Source organism: Schistocerca nitens, chromosome 2 (genome assembly GCF_023898315.1).
Source record: "Schistocerca nitens isolate TAMUIC-IGC-003100 chromosome 2, iqSchNite1.1, whole genome shotgun sequence".
In the NCBI taxonomy this organism is placed as follows: domain Eukaryota; kingdom Metazoa; phylum Arthropoda; class Insecta; order Orthoptera; family Acrididae; genus Schistocerca; species Schistocerca nitens.
In genome coordinates, this window is record NC_064615.1 from 579,822,218 (window position 1) to 579,838,842 (window position 16,625).

General features: G+C 42.7%; 1 protein-coding gene across 5 annotated transcripts in view; it reads right to left on the reverse strand.

Annotated features, from left to right (window-relative positions):
* The window catches only part of LOC126236636 (glycerol kinase-like), a 280,730-nt gene that overhangs the window by 91,045 nt on the left and 173,060 nt on the right, over positions 1–16,625 (reverse strand). The window contains exon 1 of one of the 5 annotated variants that reach the window (XM_049946084.1): positions 14,748–14,775. The exons of the other annotated variants lie outside the window; for them this stretch is intronic. Coding sequence (XP_049802041.1) covers positions 14,748–14,760 — 13 coding nt within the window. The 5' untranslated portion in view covers positions 14,761–14,775. Of the gene's footprint in view, positions 1–14,747; positions 14,776–16,625 lie in introns of those variants that run through there. 5 annotated transcript variants of the gene reach the window in all.

Sequence of the window (16,625 nt, forward strand, 5' to 3'; positions counted from 1 at the left end):
TGGGAAGCAGCAACACAACTCTACAACACAGCACTGTACAACCTATGAGTTACAGTAATCTGTACCATACCGTTACAGGCCAGAAGAAAGTCAATAAGAAGCTTTCTTTGCTATGATCTACAGGGAATCGTGCACCGCTCCCTAACGCTCGCAATATCAGCCTACGACTTCACACAGTAGTAAGGAATACCATGAAACAGCTCCTAATGGCCGTATTACTGATATGCTTGACAAGAACGTCCATACGATTTTGTGTGTGTGTGTGTGTGTGTGTGTGTGTGTGTGTGTGTGTTTTGGACGGGTGGGTGGGGGCCCGCTAGACCTTGAGGTATGGTAAATTTTTACTATTTTGGAAGACGAATGGCGACTTTTAACCATCCACAAAAAAGTTGTTCTCACTCTATTAAAAACCTGCGTAATGGCGAATTTTAAATCCATTTCAAATCATTTTCTTGAAATCAAAATATCTTGATTTAACAATGTTTCTCCTTTCCCTGAGAGCTAGGGCGGGGGCGCTTGCCCCCTGGTATGGGCGCCCTTGAAGCTTAGCCACTGCAGGTCCTACTGCGTATCCAGTTATTGCAACGTCTGTCAAAGAGTACTTTATGTTCCATATGCGATATAAGAGACTAAGAAATAGGCAGTATCAGTTCTCGTTCTCTGCTCATAAGCAAGAAGCCTCTCACTTTTCCACCTGTTGCACTTGGTCTGTACTTCAGCACGGGAAATATGGACCCGATGGACCTGTCGCAAATTCAAAAAAGCGAAAAGGTACCTAAAACGGAAAAATATTAAGGTTGCCAAAAAAATCCTGCGTGAGAAAAAAAATTGTGTTTCCCTGATGACGTTATAAACTTTCAAGAATGGTGGAGCAGGATAAATGTATCAGTACTAGACAAGAAACCCTGGTCTGGAAAGAGCGGGCCAATAGTTATAAGTGAAGACAAGAAAGTCTGAAATGTTCCTTTCAACGACGACGATGACAAAAAATTAAAAGAGAACCCTTTACATAAAGGTTCTATGCATCCGAAAAACGCAGAAGGTGCTGCATTCAGAACAGTTGTCCTAGGCAACTCCCACCAGCTTCTGAGCAGGCATAGCATCGTCTCACGACATTCTGTCGTACACGTTGTTCATAAATCAAAGACAGCGAGAATTCTTGTCAGGAGATCCCCTCCACTCCCAGCAAATGTTCATATTCAACACTTTTCATATGGTCCTTCAGATGCAATCAGTGGAAAGATCAGGTGAATGAACACACCGAAAAACCTGACCTATTCCTACCCAACTTCCAGGGAACGCCTGACGCAGGATTTCACGAGCACTACGTAAATAAATCAGTTTATTACGGCCTATAAACAATGATCTAAAGGTCCTCGTACTCCATTGGCAGAGTTATCCCACAGTATGTTTGATTTCCTAGTTTTCAGCTCAGTCGTTTCCAGACTGATTCCTCACCTGAAATTTACAATTGCTCTTTTTCATCACCACATGACTCTTTTATCATCACGGAAGCGTTTTTTATGAAGACTGCAGTTTTCGCATCTCTTCAACACAGTGCAATGTGCCGTGTTGCTGATGCTTCTGATGGGACCTATACATGGTACGGCGAAAAAGAGCCCTGACAGATCCAGTGTTGATTGACTTCGGTAGACGCCCGAAACAGCAGCGCCAAGCCCACTTCAACTGGAACTTCTTTTTTCATACGGACTACATACAGTAATTCGACGATTTGGCGTTTACTTCTGTCATTACTAATCCGCATGTTACTGAGCGAGGAGGCACTGTTGTGTAGGCACTGGATTCTTATTCGTATACACCATTATTCAAATCTCTATTTGTCTATTAACTTTTACATTTTAGGGACACAATGCAATTGAATAGGGTCGCCTGGAAGATTGGAAGCAATGCAGAGTAGTTTCTAACGCGCCGTTGATAACAAGGTAGGTGCAGAAAGAGCACTAACTCTAACTGGACAAGGACAGGGAAGGAGATCGACACAAATCCTCCTCTTTTGCCTTAAGCCATAAAGGGAAACCTCGAAAAATTACATTTTTATGTTCAGGTTTATTTATTTATTTATTTTTTACACGTCAAGTTCCGTAGGACCAAATTGAGAAGTAAATCTCCAAGGTCATGGAACGTGTCAGTACATTAAATTACAACATGAAGGTAATAACAGATAAAAATAAATGTTTATGAACCCGAAAGAAGTCAAGCCATAAGTTTAAGTAAACGCAATCAACAATACAACAAGAATCAGCTTAATTTTTCAAGGAACTCCTCGACAGAATAGAAGGTTCAAAAATGGTTCAAATGGCTCTGAGCACTATGGGACTTAACATCTTAGGTCATCAGTCCCCGAGAACTTAGAACTACTTAAATCTAACTAACCTAAGTACATCACACACATCGAGGCAGGATTCGAACCTGCGACCGTAGCAGCCCCGCGGTTCCGGACTGCAGCGCTAGAACCGCACGGCCACCGCGGCCGGCAGAATAGAAGGAGTGACCCATGATGAAAAACTTTAGCTTCGGTTTGAAAGCGCGTGGATTACTGCTAAGATATTTGAATTCGAGTGGTAGCTTACTGAAAATGGATGCTGCAGTATACTGCACACCTTTCTGCACAACAGTTAAGGAAGTCCGCTCCAAATGCAGGTTTGATTTCTGCCAAATATTAACTGAGTGAAAGCTGCTTATTCTTGGGAGTAAGCTAATACTGTTAACAAGAAATGACAGTAAGGAATATACACTCCTGGAAATGGAAAAAAGAACACATTGACACCGGTGTGTCAGACCCACCATACTTGCTCCGGACACTGCGAGAGGGCTGTACAAGCAAAGATCACACGCACGGCACAGCGGACACACCAGGAACCGCGGTGTTGGCCGTCGAATGGCGCTAGCTGCGCAGCATTTGTGCACCGCCGCCGTCAGTGTCAGCCAGTTTGCCGTGGCATACGGAGCTCCATCGCAGTCTTTAACACTGGTAGCATGCCGCGACAGCGTGGACGTGAACCGTATGTGCAGTTGACGGACTTTGAGCGAGGGAGTATAGTGGGCATGCGGGAGGCCGGGTGGACGTACCGCCGAATTGCTCAACACGTGGGGCGTGAGGTCTCCACAGTACATAGATGTTGTCACCAGTGGTCGGCGGAAGGTGCACGTGCCCGTCGACCTGGGACCGGACCGCAGCGACGCACGGATGCACGCCAAGACCGTAGGATCCTACGCAGTGCCGTAGGGGACCGCACCGCCACTTCCCAGCAAATTAGGGACACTGTTGCTCCTGGGGTATCGGCGAGGACCATTCGCAACCGTCTCCATGAAGCTGGGCTACGGTCCGGCACACCGTTAGGCCGTCTTCCGCTCACGCCCCAACATCGTGCAGCCCGCCTCCAGTGGTGTCGCGACAGGCGTGAATGGAGGGACGAATGGAGACGTGTCGTCTTCAGCGATGAGAGTCGCTTCTGCCTTGGTGCCAATGATGGTCGTATGCGTGTTTGGCGCCGTGCAGGTGAGCGCCACAATCAGGACTGCATACGACCGAGGCACACAGGGCCAACACCCGGCATCATGGTGTGGGGAGCGATCTCCTACACTGGCCGTACACCACTGGTGATCGTCGAGGGGACACTGAATAGTGCACGGTACATCCAAACCGTCATCGAACCCATCGTTCTACCATTCCTAGACCGCCAAGGGAACTTGCTGTTCCAACAGGACAATGCACGTCCGCATGTATCCCGTGCCACCCAACGTGCTCTAGAAGGTGTAAGTCAACTACCCTGGCCAGCAAGATCTCCGGATATGTCCCCCATTGAGCATGTTTGGGACTGGATGAAGCGTCGTCTCACGCGGTCTGCACGTCCAGCACGAACGCTGGTCCAACTGAGGCGCCAGGTGGAAATGGCATGGCAAGCCGTTCCACAGGACTACATCCAGCATCTCTACGATCGTCTCCATGGGAGAATAGCAGCCTGCATTGCTGCGAAAGGTGGATATACACTGTACTAGTGCCGACATTGTGCATGCTCTGTTGCCTGTGTCTATGTGCCTGTGGTTCTGTCAGTGTGATCATGTGATGTATCTGACCCCAGGAATGTGTCAATAAAGTTTCCCCTTCCTGGGACAATGGATTCACGGTGTTCTTATTTCAATTTCCAAGAGTGTATATACACCCAAACTCGTGAACAGAAGTCGACAAGATGTTGGTGGACTTAAACCACCATTGCCCGAACCGCACGTTTCTGAGTGAAAAATATCCTTTTGGAATGGGACGAGTTACCCCAAAATATAATACCATACGACATAAGCGAATGAAAATAAGCAAAGCAGACTAATTTCCGTGTCGAACGATCACTCACTCCAGATACCGTTCGAATAGTAACAATAGCAGTATTAAGTCTTTGAACAAGATTCTGAACGACAAGTTTTGTTGAATTGTGTGTTAGAAACTGTAAAAACTGAGTCTTACTGTGATTTAGCGCTAGTTTATTTTCCACAAGCCATTGACTTAGGTCATGTACTGCACTATTTGAAACCGAGCCAATGTTGCACACAGCATCCTTTACTACCGAGCTAGTGTCATCAGCTAACAGAAATATTTTAGAGTTACCCATAATACTAGAGGGCATATCATTATATAAATAAGATTTGTTTGAGATTACTCCCGAAAGCACCTGCCTAGAGCTCTGACGATGCAGTTTTCCCAGACACACTTGGCGTTGCGCTCCATGAAACCCACTGCAAAGAAAAAGCTGTACATCCACAGCGCTTGCGTAGGCGATTTTCAGCTTTAAGTACCACACCGAGTCAGTGCAGAAACCATGTGAAGTTACGTAACCTACCAGTCACATAAAAAGAAAAGTAAACGTTCCCAGGATATAAGGAAACACTCCGCGGCACGCAAACTGAGGAATACAGCTCAAATGACAAGTCGACCGCAGCTTGATGTAACTGCACCTGCTTGTCTAGAGCGGAGAAACAGACAACAATTGCCGGAAACTGTAGGGAAATGCGGCCTTGTATACACGATGAAGCGAAGCGTACGTTTGAAAGACGACAGTCGAATTTGGAGCGAGTCGGCTTGCAGGATGTCCAGTCATATTTAACCCTAGGATGCATATACGGGGCCTCGGAGGCCCTTGTATGTCTTCATTTCTAAAAAATTATCTAATTCTTTGTTTGGTTTCAAACTGCTCTCCAGTACTCTTTCACTAACACTGTGACATTCCTCCAATCAAGTCTGAGCGAGATACCTTTTTCAGTTTTTTGTATAATTCAATACGTTTACCCATACACCGTGAATGCATAAGCAGGGCTTCAGAAGCCCTCACACATTTATAAATGTTCTTTAGCCTATATTGTCTTCAACATTTGTTTGGGAGCAGTTATTAATTCAACAATAACTGTAGTGGTATTTCCAGCAACAGGAGTGACAACAGCAGCAGTAGCTGTAATAGTATAAATAAAAAATAATACACACTACTTTCATATATTGGCGATGTCGGTGTATTATTGATCTTTTTGCTATCAAATATTTTATTATTGCATAGTATTGTTATCCTGTGCTGCTCTTGTCAGCCTCATTGTTACTGTAGTTTGTTGCTGCAAGGCCCATATTGTTACGAGTATGACTCGTTTAGTGCTGCACTAGCTGCCGTTCGAGAGAGACGCCTTTTGCTATGGCTTCGACACGCAAAGCAAGAGAGTCAGTACGTGCAAATGCAGCTAATTTTGAAAGTGTTGTGGCTCAGTGGTTTGAAGAAGATGACTCTTGCGAGGAAGGAAATATTTTTGAAGATGCAAGTAGTGAAGAATCAGCCAATGAACCTGCAGATGTGAATATTGAGGCAGATGACAGTCCTTCCGATAATATTACTTCATCAGAGTCTGAAAATACAGAACCACCACAAAAAGGTATAGAAGACCACACATACATTAGTCGGAATGGAACGATTTGGAAATTAGATCCCCCTGCAACTTTTCGTACGCCTGTCCATAATATCGTAAAGAAGGCACCAGGTCCAGCCCGTTGTTTGAAAACCTGTAAACCTAAGGATGCCTGGGACTATTTCATCTCCAAGGAAATACTAGAGGAAATCATCAACTGCACACATATTGAAGGCAGAAGAGTGGCTGCTTTACGTGGTAAAACGTGGAAAAACGTTTCGCTTGATGAAATGGAGGGTTTTCTTGGTCTATTACTGCTTACTGGTGTTGAGAAGAGTTGGGATGACCCTATTAGAGAATTATTCTTGGATGAAAAGGCAAATTCTACATACAAGGCCACCATGTTAGTAAACAGATTCGAGGATATAAGAATAATGATTAGATTTGATGACAGGCTTACCCATGAAGCTCGATCTGCAGTTGACAAACTTGCAGCTGTTCGCTATGCATGGGAACTATTTCTTGACAAGTGTAGAAATAGAATGATTCGCTCACAGTTGATGAACAGCTAGTCCCATTCCGTGGAAGATGCAGCTTCACCCAGTATATGCCCTCTAAACCAGCCAACTATGGCATAAAAATATTTTGGTTATGTGATGCTGCATATGCTTTAGACGGAATTGTTTACACGGGAAGGAAGCCCCATGAACCTATTCTGAACAATCTTGGATTGAATGTGGTAAAAGATCTTGCTAAACGCATTGAAGGATAATCAAAAAATATTACTGTTGACAACTTCTATACCAGTGTGCAGCTGGCAGAAGAGATGCTTCAGAAGCAAATTACAGTGGTGGGAACAATCAAACAAAATAAACCAGAAATTCCTAATGAGATGAAACAATCTGCCTCAAGAGCGATTTATTCCTCTTTGTTTGCATTTAGAGGTGACATTACAATAGTGGGTTATGTTCCCAAAAAGAAGAAGTCTGTAGTTCTCATTAGCACAATGCATCATGACAAACATCGATGAAACTCATGTAAAAAAGAAATCAGATATAATAAAGTTCTATAACTCTACGAAGGGTGGAGTAGATCAAATGGACCAGAAAATTCGTTACTACACTTGCAAGAGACAAACTAGAAGATGACCATTTGCATTATGGATGAATATGATGGACGTCGCAGCAATGAACAGTGAAATTTTATTTTCCACCCAACATGTGACATACCATAGTGGAAGAAATGATAAAAGGCATTTGTTCCTAAGAGATTTGGCAGAGTAAATGGTAAGACCACTAATGGAACCTCGTATTCAGATCCCTAATCTTCCAAAGAAAATCATTGATGCCATGCAAAGATGTGGTGTTCAAAAAGATGTCATATTGCCGAACCAACCACCTGTTTCAGGAAAAAGAAGAGGATGCAATTATTGTCCATATAATAAACACAGGAAAAGTGCTATGACATGCATTAAGTGTAAAACCAACATTTGTAAGGAACATAGTGGCGTTCTTTGTGCTTCTTGTTTGTCACATGTTGAAAACTAAGAAAAATGCAATTGTATGTGAGCAATGAATGATAACTTTTTGTCAAAATATTGCCTATATACATAATCTTGTGAATAATGAGTATGTTTTAATTGAAGAAATTGGTTGTAATAAATGTTATAAAATGTAAACTGCAACTTATAAGTGAATTAATAAAATTATTTGTATATATTGTATGTAAATGGATGTAGCTAATAAAAATTCACTCTTAGAGTTTTTTTTAAAAAATTAATAAAATGTTAATCAGGCCCACCAGATCCTGTTGCTGTATCTTAGGAATCTTTCAATATGACAAATTTGACAGAAATAAATTTAACTCCAAAGAATGATTATATGAAAAGAGGAAAATTTTAAATTAGGGCAGGGCCTTGGAGGCCCTGCATATGCATTCATGTGTGTTTTCGGCACCATGCATCCTAGGGTTAATAACTCTTTTATTCCTGCTGTGGAGAAGAAAACATCACAGACCGTTATAGCCAAGAAGAAACTGTTCTGATGCGCGTACGGCCACGAATAAAAATATTCTTAGACAGATAACGAGTTTCGAGTTCTCTGTATTTCATACCATATTTATAATATGTAACTATATAAGCCATTATTCGAAATACTAAAGCCGGTATAACAACTGAAAATTAAATGACAAATAAAATAACGTGTAAAGAATGTCTTTGCACGGGACTTTATTCGTGGATAAATATATACACATACTACACTTTACAGCTGAAATAATGTACGTTGCTATCTAGTGTGTTTTCCACTCTGATGCTTTGTCATAACAGACTAGCTATGGGTTCTGCAAGTTTCTTTCTTATGACTGATGCAGTGTACTTCTATTCACATTGCATTGTATCTTTCATTCTGCTTCCCATTCTCCCCGTGATTCACTGACAACACGTTGTTAATATTATAGCGTGCACATCGCGAGGCAGCACGAATTGCAGAGTTATCACTCAGGGACTATTTTTCGTTGACAACATCAAGCGCACGAGTACTTCTGCCTAAGCATAGTTAACATCCTAATTTAAATTCGTCTAAAATAAGGAATCTGTTCATCATCTTCCTTATTTTATGCTTAATATAATACATTTCTATTCTATATGTCGTGTATTTTAACAGTATTCATCTTTACTAGAAGAGCTGGTGTCTCAACGGCAGCAAATCACATCTGTCTCAGAAGCAACTTTCTTACAAGGGGAACACTACCGCACACACCTCAGATTTAGTGGTAAGAGATCCCAGTGGACAGCCCGTCAAAAACTGAACACAGATCAAGCATGAAAACAGGAAGAAGGTGTGCTAGACTGTGAAGAAAAAAATAGAAAGAATGAATAGCCCAAGGGCAGGAAGTGCAATATAGAGCAACGGCGTCATGGTTAAATGGGACGACAGAGAATGGGAGCACTGTGAACAATGTGATACACCCGGACTAGAACTTGTTCCCTGCCACGAAGAACAATAGTTATACATGGCTCCTCGGATAATGTACGTACTACATTGTCAATTTATTTTGTATATTCAGGAACAACATAATTTGAAAAAAAACATAAGTATAAACAGTTGTTCCAAAACACTTTACCTCAAACCGAGAATCATTCCACATTGAAGAATTCACTTTCGGAAAAGCAACTTACACACAGTTGAGGAGGGCAAGCGCGACGAAGCCACATGTACACACGCCAGTCAAGAGAACTTAAAATAGTCAAAGGAGAAATGTTATGTAATTTGTTGGAGAATTCTTTTCTTTGCTTTTATTTTCTCGATTTTAAATTGACGGTTACATATTGCTGAGAAGTAAATTTCATTTCCATATGATCAAAAGCTCATCTGAACTCTTGGCAGTTGCCATACTATACATTGGTTATGAGCTGTGGTAAGAATACGTTACCGTCGCCAGCAAATGTGATGAATAGTGAGAGCAGGTGAGATACCAAACAGACGTCTCACAGAAATGAAAATAACGAATACACGGCTGTGAACTACGTTACAAAAAAGGAATTCAAGAGTCAAACAGAACGCAACTTCAAAAACGTTAAAAACACACGTTTTGACAGAGCACAGAGAAACTCTGTGATTGTGAAACTGTTAGGTTCATCTGTTGCAGTTTATATGACAAACTATTATGTTTTCATTTCCTTAGGAGTGATCACATTCATACGAACATCTAATCGGGCAAGGAGGCATATCTCAATCATTTACCAGTCGTACAAATTAGGTGTGTCGATAAGAGATCCCTATCATATGACACGTATTACACTAATACCATGTATGACACACCAGACGTGTTTTCCGGTGGATAGTTCAGCTGACTTGTCGCCTTATCATCAAAAGTTCGCGGTTCCCATTCGAAAGCCACTACCTTTCGGCTGAGAGTTGGTGTGCAGTCAACTGTCATTATAGGTCTCTCTACCTTACACCTCACGGTTGCAAACAGACGTTACATCACGACACAGACACAAATTTTAATAAAGCGAACAGCGGAGGATAAAACAAAATGCACGAGAGGATCAAACAGCTTTCGCGCGTGGCAGTCCAACACCATAACCACTTAACCAGGACGCCATTCCTCGTTCCGGCTGCTCTATATTGCACTTCTTGTTCTTGGACCGTTCACCGTTTCTTTTTTTTTTTTTTCTTCACAGTTCAGTACACATTCTTCCTATTTTCATGCTTGATCTGTGTTCTATGTGTGCTGTTCACTGAGCCATCTTACGACTAAATGTGAGGGGTGTGCGATGGGGAGTTTTCCCTGTTAGACTGAGTAGCTGAACTTAAAAGCTAGCGTCGTCGTCGTCGTCGTCGCTCTCTCTCTCTCTCTCTCTCTCTCGCGCGCGCAAATGTGGTCTTACATAAGATTAACGTGTACTCCCGAATAATTTGTTACTGTGACAGCACTCGTGCAACATATTATGACGTCAGACTACAAAAAAATGGCTCTGAGCACTATGGGACTAAACATCTGAGGTCATCAGTCCCCTAGAACTTAGAACTACTTAAACCTAACTAACCTCTTAGAACTACTTAAACCTAACTAACCTAAGGACATCACACACATCCATGCCCGAGGCAGGATTCGAACCTGCTACCGTAGCGGTCGCGCGGTTCCAGACTGTAGCGCCTAGAGCCGCTTGGCCACTTCGGCCGGCGTCAGACTACACTGCTACTCCTTTGACCGATTGACAGATAGCAATTTCTACAAAAATGCCTATCCTAGTACGATTACTTCTCGCAGGTTTTCAAGTTGCGTGAGTTGAGAGTTAAGATAACGCGAATGTAACTGAGATAACAATTATGGATGTTGAACTATCAGTCATGAAATTAAATTGTCGATTGAAGTGATGCATTTTTTTCTTCCCTTTTCCAAATTTGCTTCGAAAACTCTTGAGCTTTAAAGAGAAACGCTCGCCAACATGAAATAACACAGACGACTTACTTGAAGGAATTTCAGTGTGGTCAACTGATCATGGATTTCACTCTCGTTGACTCACTGCTTAAATGGCTAAGTTGTTACGGAGACTGTGACAAGACGTCTTGAATCTCAATTAACATGTGCATGTGAAAATAAATATTTGTTCATGAAAACAAATCAGTGCTTAGTAAGCATTACAAGCTTATTGTCTCTCCTTTATTATGAGTTTTGTACCTTGTACGTGCATCTTCAGCTAATCAAATGTATTACGGGATGCACTAAAAAAGAAGCGAGCGGAGGATGTCAGACGAAAACCGTCTGATGGATCATAATGCCAACGCCAACGGGGGGAAAAAGCGCTAGACGGAAACGCGTGCGCATCCACGTGACGATAGAGCTAGCCCGTGCACGCGTAGACCGTACTCGTTAGTGTGACTGTGATAGCGTTAGTAACAGAAATTTCGCTCTAACGGTGACCTTGGGGCTTCAACAAACTCTTCCGCAGGCACTGGCACTACGATCCATTCAGGGGTTTTCATTTTACAGCCTCCAGCTCGTTTCTTTTTGAATGCACCTTATAGTTAGTCGTCCCCATGAAACTTCCTGGCAGATTAAAACTGTGTGCCAGGCCAAGACTCGAACTCGGGACCTTTGCCTTTCGCGGGTAAGTGCTCTACCATCTGAGCTACCCAAGCACGACTCACGCCCCGTCCTCACAGCTTTAGTTCCGCCAGTACCTCGTCTCCTCTGGTTACTGCATTCGTGAGCGCGATAGAGACACGACGGGTTGGAGATGTATGGTGTAAGACAGCGGTAATGCACTAATTGCAAATTGAAGACAATTTAATAATTGACATACCATTAAGTTCTTTTGTTTTGTATTAATTAAATTGTTCATATTGTGAAATCACTGATGTGATTATAAGAAGTTGTAACTGAAGCACCTAGAGAAAAAAAAAGAAGAAAAACAGACAGGAAATGCATTATACATATAGAAGCGGGTTCCCCCTGTGGGAAGAAACAGAGAGAAAATCAATTTATGTCCGTTGGGGTCCACATCCGATAATAATCTACTGAAGCTTAAAACCACGGTAACATAGGGGTTTTTAACTTCTATCCAAGATAAACATTTATTAACATCCATTATCCGCTCGGTCTGTTAAGCCGTTGTTATGAGGTATGATACAGATGAGCTTTGAGCTTTAACATCATCTGCGAATGACTATGCTTCCATTTCAGCACACACAGAGAACATACGAGAAGCTATTGGCAAGCCCACAGCTTGTAGTGGAGAAAGAGTGTTTCTAATTAAAATAACGCTGATGGAACTTACTGGATGAATTACTCTGTAACAACCATCCCCCTTATTCACTGATGTAATAGGAGACGTGGGAGGTAACTCTACATGGCGTGGACTCAAGAAGTAGTTGGAAGTCCCCTGCAGAAATATGGAACCGTGCTGCTTCTACATACATAATTGCCTAACTATTGGAAGTTTAGGAGTTAACGCATGAACTGCCCTCTCGACAATGTCCCATAAAATTCGATGAGACTCGTGTCTGGCGCTCTGGGTGGTCAAATCATTCGCTCGAATTCTCCAGAATATTCTTCAAGCCGACCGCGAACAATTGTGGCCCAGTGACATGGCGCATTGGCATCCATAAAAATTCCATCGTTGTTTGGGAACAAGAATTCCATGAATGGCTGCAAATGGTCTCCAAGTAGCCCAACATAACCATGACCCAGTCCTTTCCATGTACACAGCCTATACCATTATGGAACAAAATGGTTCAAATGGCTCTAAGCACTATGGGACTTAACATCTGAGGTCATCAGTCCCCTAGACTTAGAACTAGTTAAACCTAACTAACCTAAGGACATCACACACATCCATGCCAGAGGCAGGATTCGAGCCTGCGACCGAAGCAGCAGCGCGGTTCCAGACTGAAGCGCCTGGAACCGCTCGGCCATAGCAACCGGCCAATATGGAACAACCAATAGCTTGCACAGTGCCTTGTCGACAGCTTGGGTCCATGGCTTCGTGGGGTCTGAAACACACCCGAACCCTACCATCAAACCTTAACAACTGAAATCGGGACTCATCTGATCAGACCGCGGTTTTCCAGTCGTCTAGTATCCATCTGATACCGTCACGGGCCCGGGAGAGGCGCTGCAAGCGATGTGATAATAGCAAAGGCACTCGCGTCGGTCGTCTGTTCCCGCGGCCCGTTAACGCCAATTCGCCGCACCGTCGTAACGGATACTATTGTCGTATGTTTCAAACCGATTTCCGCAGTTATTTCATCCAGTGTTGATTGTCAGTTAGCGGTGACAACTCCACGCCAACGCCGCTGCTCTCGGTCGTTAAGTGAAGGCCGTCGGCCACTGCGTTGTCCGTGGTGAGAGGTAATGCCTGAAATTCGTATTCTCGGCCTACTGTCGACACTGTAGATTTCGGAATACTGAATTCCCTAATGATTTCCGAAATGAAATGTCCCATGCTTCCAGCTCTAACTAGCATTCCGCGTTCTAAATCTGAGAATTCCCGCCGTGCGACCATAATATCGCCGGAAACCTTTTCACATGATTCACCAGAGCGCAAATGACAGCTCAGCCAATGCACAATCGTTTTATACCTTATATACACGATACTACAGTCAATTGTATATCTGCATATAGCTATCCCATGACTTTTGTCACCTTAGTGTATATACTATGGTTATTCAGCCTTTGAGGAGAGCAACCAAAACATTTGAAGAGTGCCTTATTGGCTGGTGACAAAGAAAAGCAGGCAGTTTATGAGAAAAGGACCTAAAGAGGCATTTAAAACAGTTATACCAGCGGACCAAGATTTAAGATACCACTTTTAATTAGTGTTCTCTATTTCTAGTGTCAGATCGTAGACACGCAACGAATAAAAAAAGTTACAGTTTGTTTTCGGCACCGTTAGAGAAAAGTTATATTTATAATGTACCAGAAATAAATATGGTTCATTATCTAAGCAGCGAAATGTTACACCGACGAAGAATTACAATGTTTTTTTAGCCACACATACGATCAAACTTTGGAAGATACGCTTTACTGAATTGCTCTCATTGATCTGAATGTGGGAGAGATTAGTGGCGCCTTACTTGGCATAACGAGGGTTCACAATAAAAATGAGACTTTACAAGTTCTTTCACAAAATTAAGGCCAATATCGACGCACGTCTTCGCGAAAATCGAAATACTATCCCATAACGACCCCGATTTCAATAACTCAACGAACAGGAGACTGCAATCGGGACTGCAGTTAAATGACGATAAGTACAATAATGGCTAGCAGACGAGGCTTACATGTGCGGTAACAGTTTTAGTAGAATTTGAAGCCATTTTGTGATCGTGTTTCCAAGTTACTGCTATGTTAGTGACAATTTGTGAACAGTGACCAAGAGAGCCACGGAAATGAAAACACCTCAGCGCCTCACAACGAGACTGCCATGCCAGAAGACCAAAGATGGCCACAGCATTTGCGAAAAGACTATGTAACATCAGTATGATCTTACTGTAAATTTGTTTTTGTAATGCCATTTAGCCTGAAGATGAGGTATTCCCTCGAAACATGTCGCTAAATAAGTAAGTAATACAATAGTTGACAAAGTTTGTGACTGGTGGGGGTAATTTTAAAAAACCGTCACATAAAACAGTTGTAGTGTCTAAGACTTCTGGTCAATTTGAAGCTACTACAGCGCTTACTGAAATACGTTGTTCATGGTTTTCTTTTGTCCAAAAATACGGAAGAAGCAAAAGTCTGGACGACAGGTCACGTATAATACCAATTATTAGACAATACACTTATAGAAAACAATCGGTAACTTCCATTCGGGAACTAGTCATCCATTCACAAGAGCTGAATACCATTAAGATCCATGTTGCAAACCGACGTTGCCATACACAGATAGTTCATCTGAGGACGAACACCCTGATGGAGACTTACTTCAAACATCCACACGATATTTACTAGTGTAGCCGAAGTCCGAAAGATACCGTTCCGCAGTGGTCATGAACTTATCCGTCAAAGGCAAACGACAGCCTGGCCCCTAGCCAAGCCAGAGGTTAACAACCAGTGACATGTCAACACTGTTGATAAAACAATGACGCTGCTACAGAAAAAAACCTCTTATTTACAAACACTGTGTCGAGATTACTAGAGCAAAGGCACTGCGTCGAATGTAAGCATTGCGTGCCAGAAACGGTATCGTAGTACATAATATATGTTGCGAGTGATCAACGGTACTATGACGTCATGTTGTAGTTGACAGGAATCGCCCGGGCGGCAAATGTGTGTATACGTAAGCGAACACCAAAGTTCGTGATGCCATAAGCGCTAGCTGACTAGAATATCACTTATTCATCACCATTCAGAAAAGGAGCTTCCCCTGTTCATATACCGAGCGAGGTGGCGCAGTGGTAGCACACTGGACTCGCATAAGGGAGGACGACGGTTCAATCCCGCGTCCGACCATCCTGATTAGGTTTTCCGTGATTTCCCTAAATCGCTCCAGGCAAATGCTGGGATGGTTCCTTTGAAAGGGCACGGCTGACTTCCTTCCCTAATCCGATGAGACCGATGACCTCGCTGTTTGGTCTCTTCCCCCAAACAATCCCAACCCAACCCTGTTCATATTCGTAATGGTATTTGGGTCAGGATCGACGGCATTATTCTGAATATAAAATTATTGTAATGTTTGTAACTACTTACTGTAACAATAATCACCTAAACCTTTAAATATACACTGGATTTCATACTGAATAAAAAACTTCTACTAGATAAGTGTAATTTACGACGTTCTGTCGATGTTCGTGTTCTATTAAAGGTTGCCAGAAACTGACCTCCTTTACAGCTATGCAGCCCTATTGCTGCCTTCGTTAGAAATAAAGGAATTTCAGCCACTGCAGTTATTGCACATTTGTCTAACATCACTTTTACGTGTTTAGTTAAAAAAGTTTTGCTGTGGGTTTCTCGTTTGGCACTACTCCCATTGGAAACTTCACACGTGGGTAACACATTTGGCATGCACAGAGACGCGCCTTACTGCGATACGCCCTTTACATATAATTTACGTGACTTGGTGTACACAGGTATTGGATATCTCATTGCACATTACGTCTGGTTCTATAAATATTACAGAAACTTTATTGAATTGGGTATACTTTGAGACTGCTGGAAGCTGTTTCGAATGCCAATGGGTTCCCTACACCGCATTAGGCATGGTACTGTGTTGTGTTTTGCTGCTTCTACATTTTTGTTCAACCATTGTACATGACTCCCTTGATCCATGGCTTTCAGGCTGTCATGTAAGAAAATTGCGAGCTGTGCTTCACATGATCGTTGTTTAAGGAATCCATGCTGGATGCCATGGAGGAGGTCATTCTGTTAGTGATACTTCATCACGTTTGTGCTCAGAATATGTTCTAAGATGCTACAACAAATGGATATCAAGGATATTGGACGGTAGTTTTGTAGGCACGTGTGATCGGTGCTTTCTCCCAGCTACTGGGTACGGTTTTTTGTTAAAGGAATCTACGGCAGGTTATACGAGGTGTGGCTAGAAAAAAACCGGACTAGTACTGGTGAAACAATAAAACGAATGCAATAAGGCTGAAAGTCGCGTGGCCTGTCACGTGACTCTCGCTCCGCCTACTGCTCGAGTTTCATCTGCCTCCTGCACTCAGTCTGCCCGTGGCGTCTGTTTTAAGTAGTTGACGTTTTGTCTGTGCGTCGGAAAATGTTGA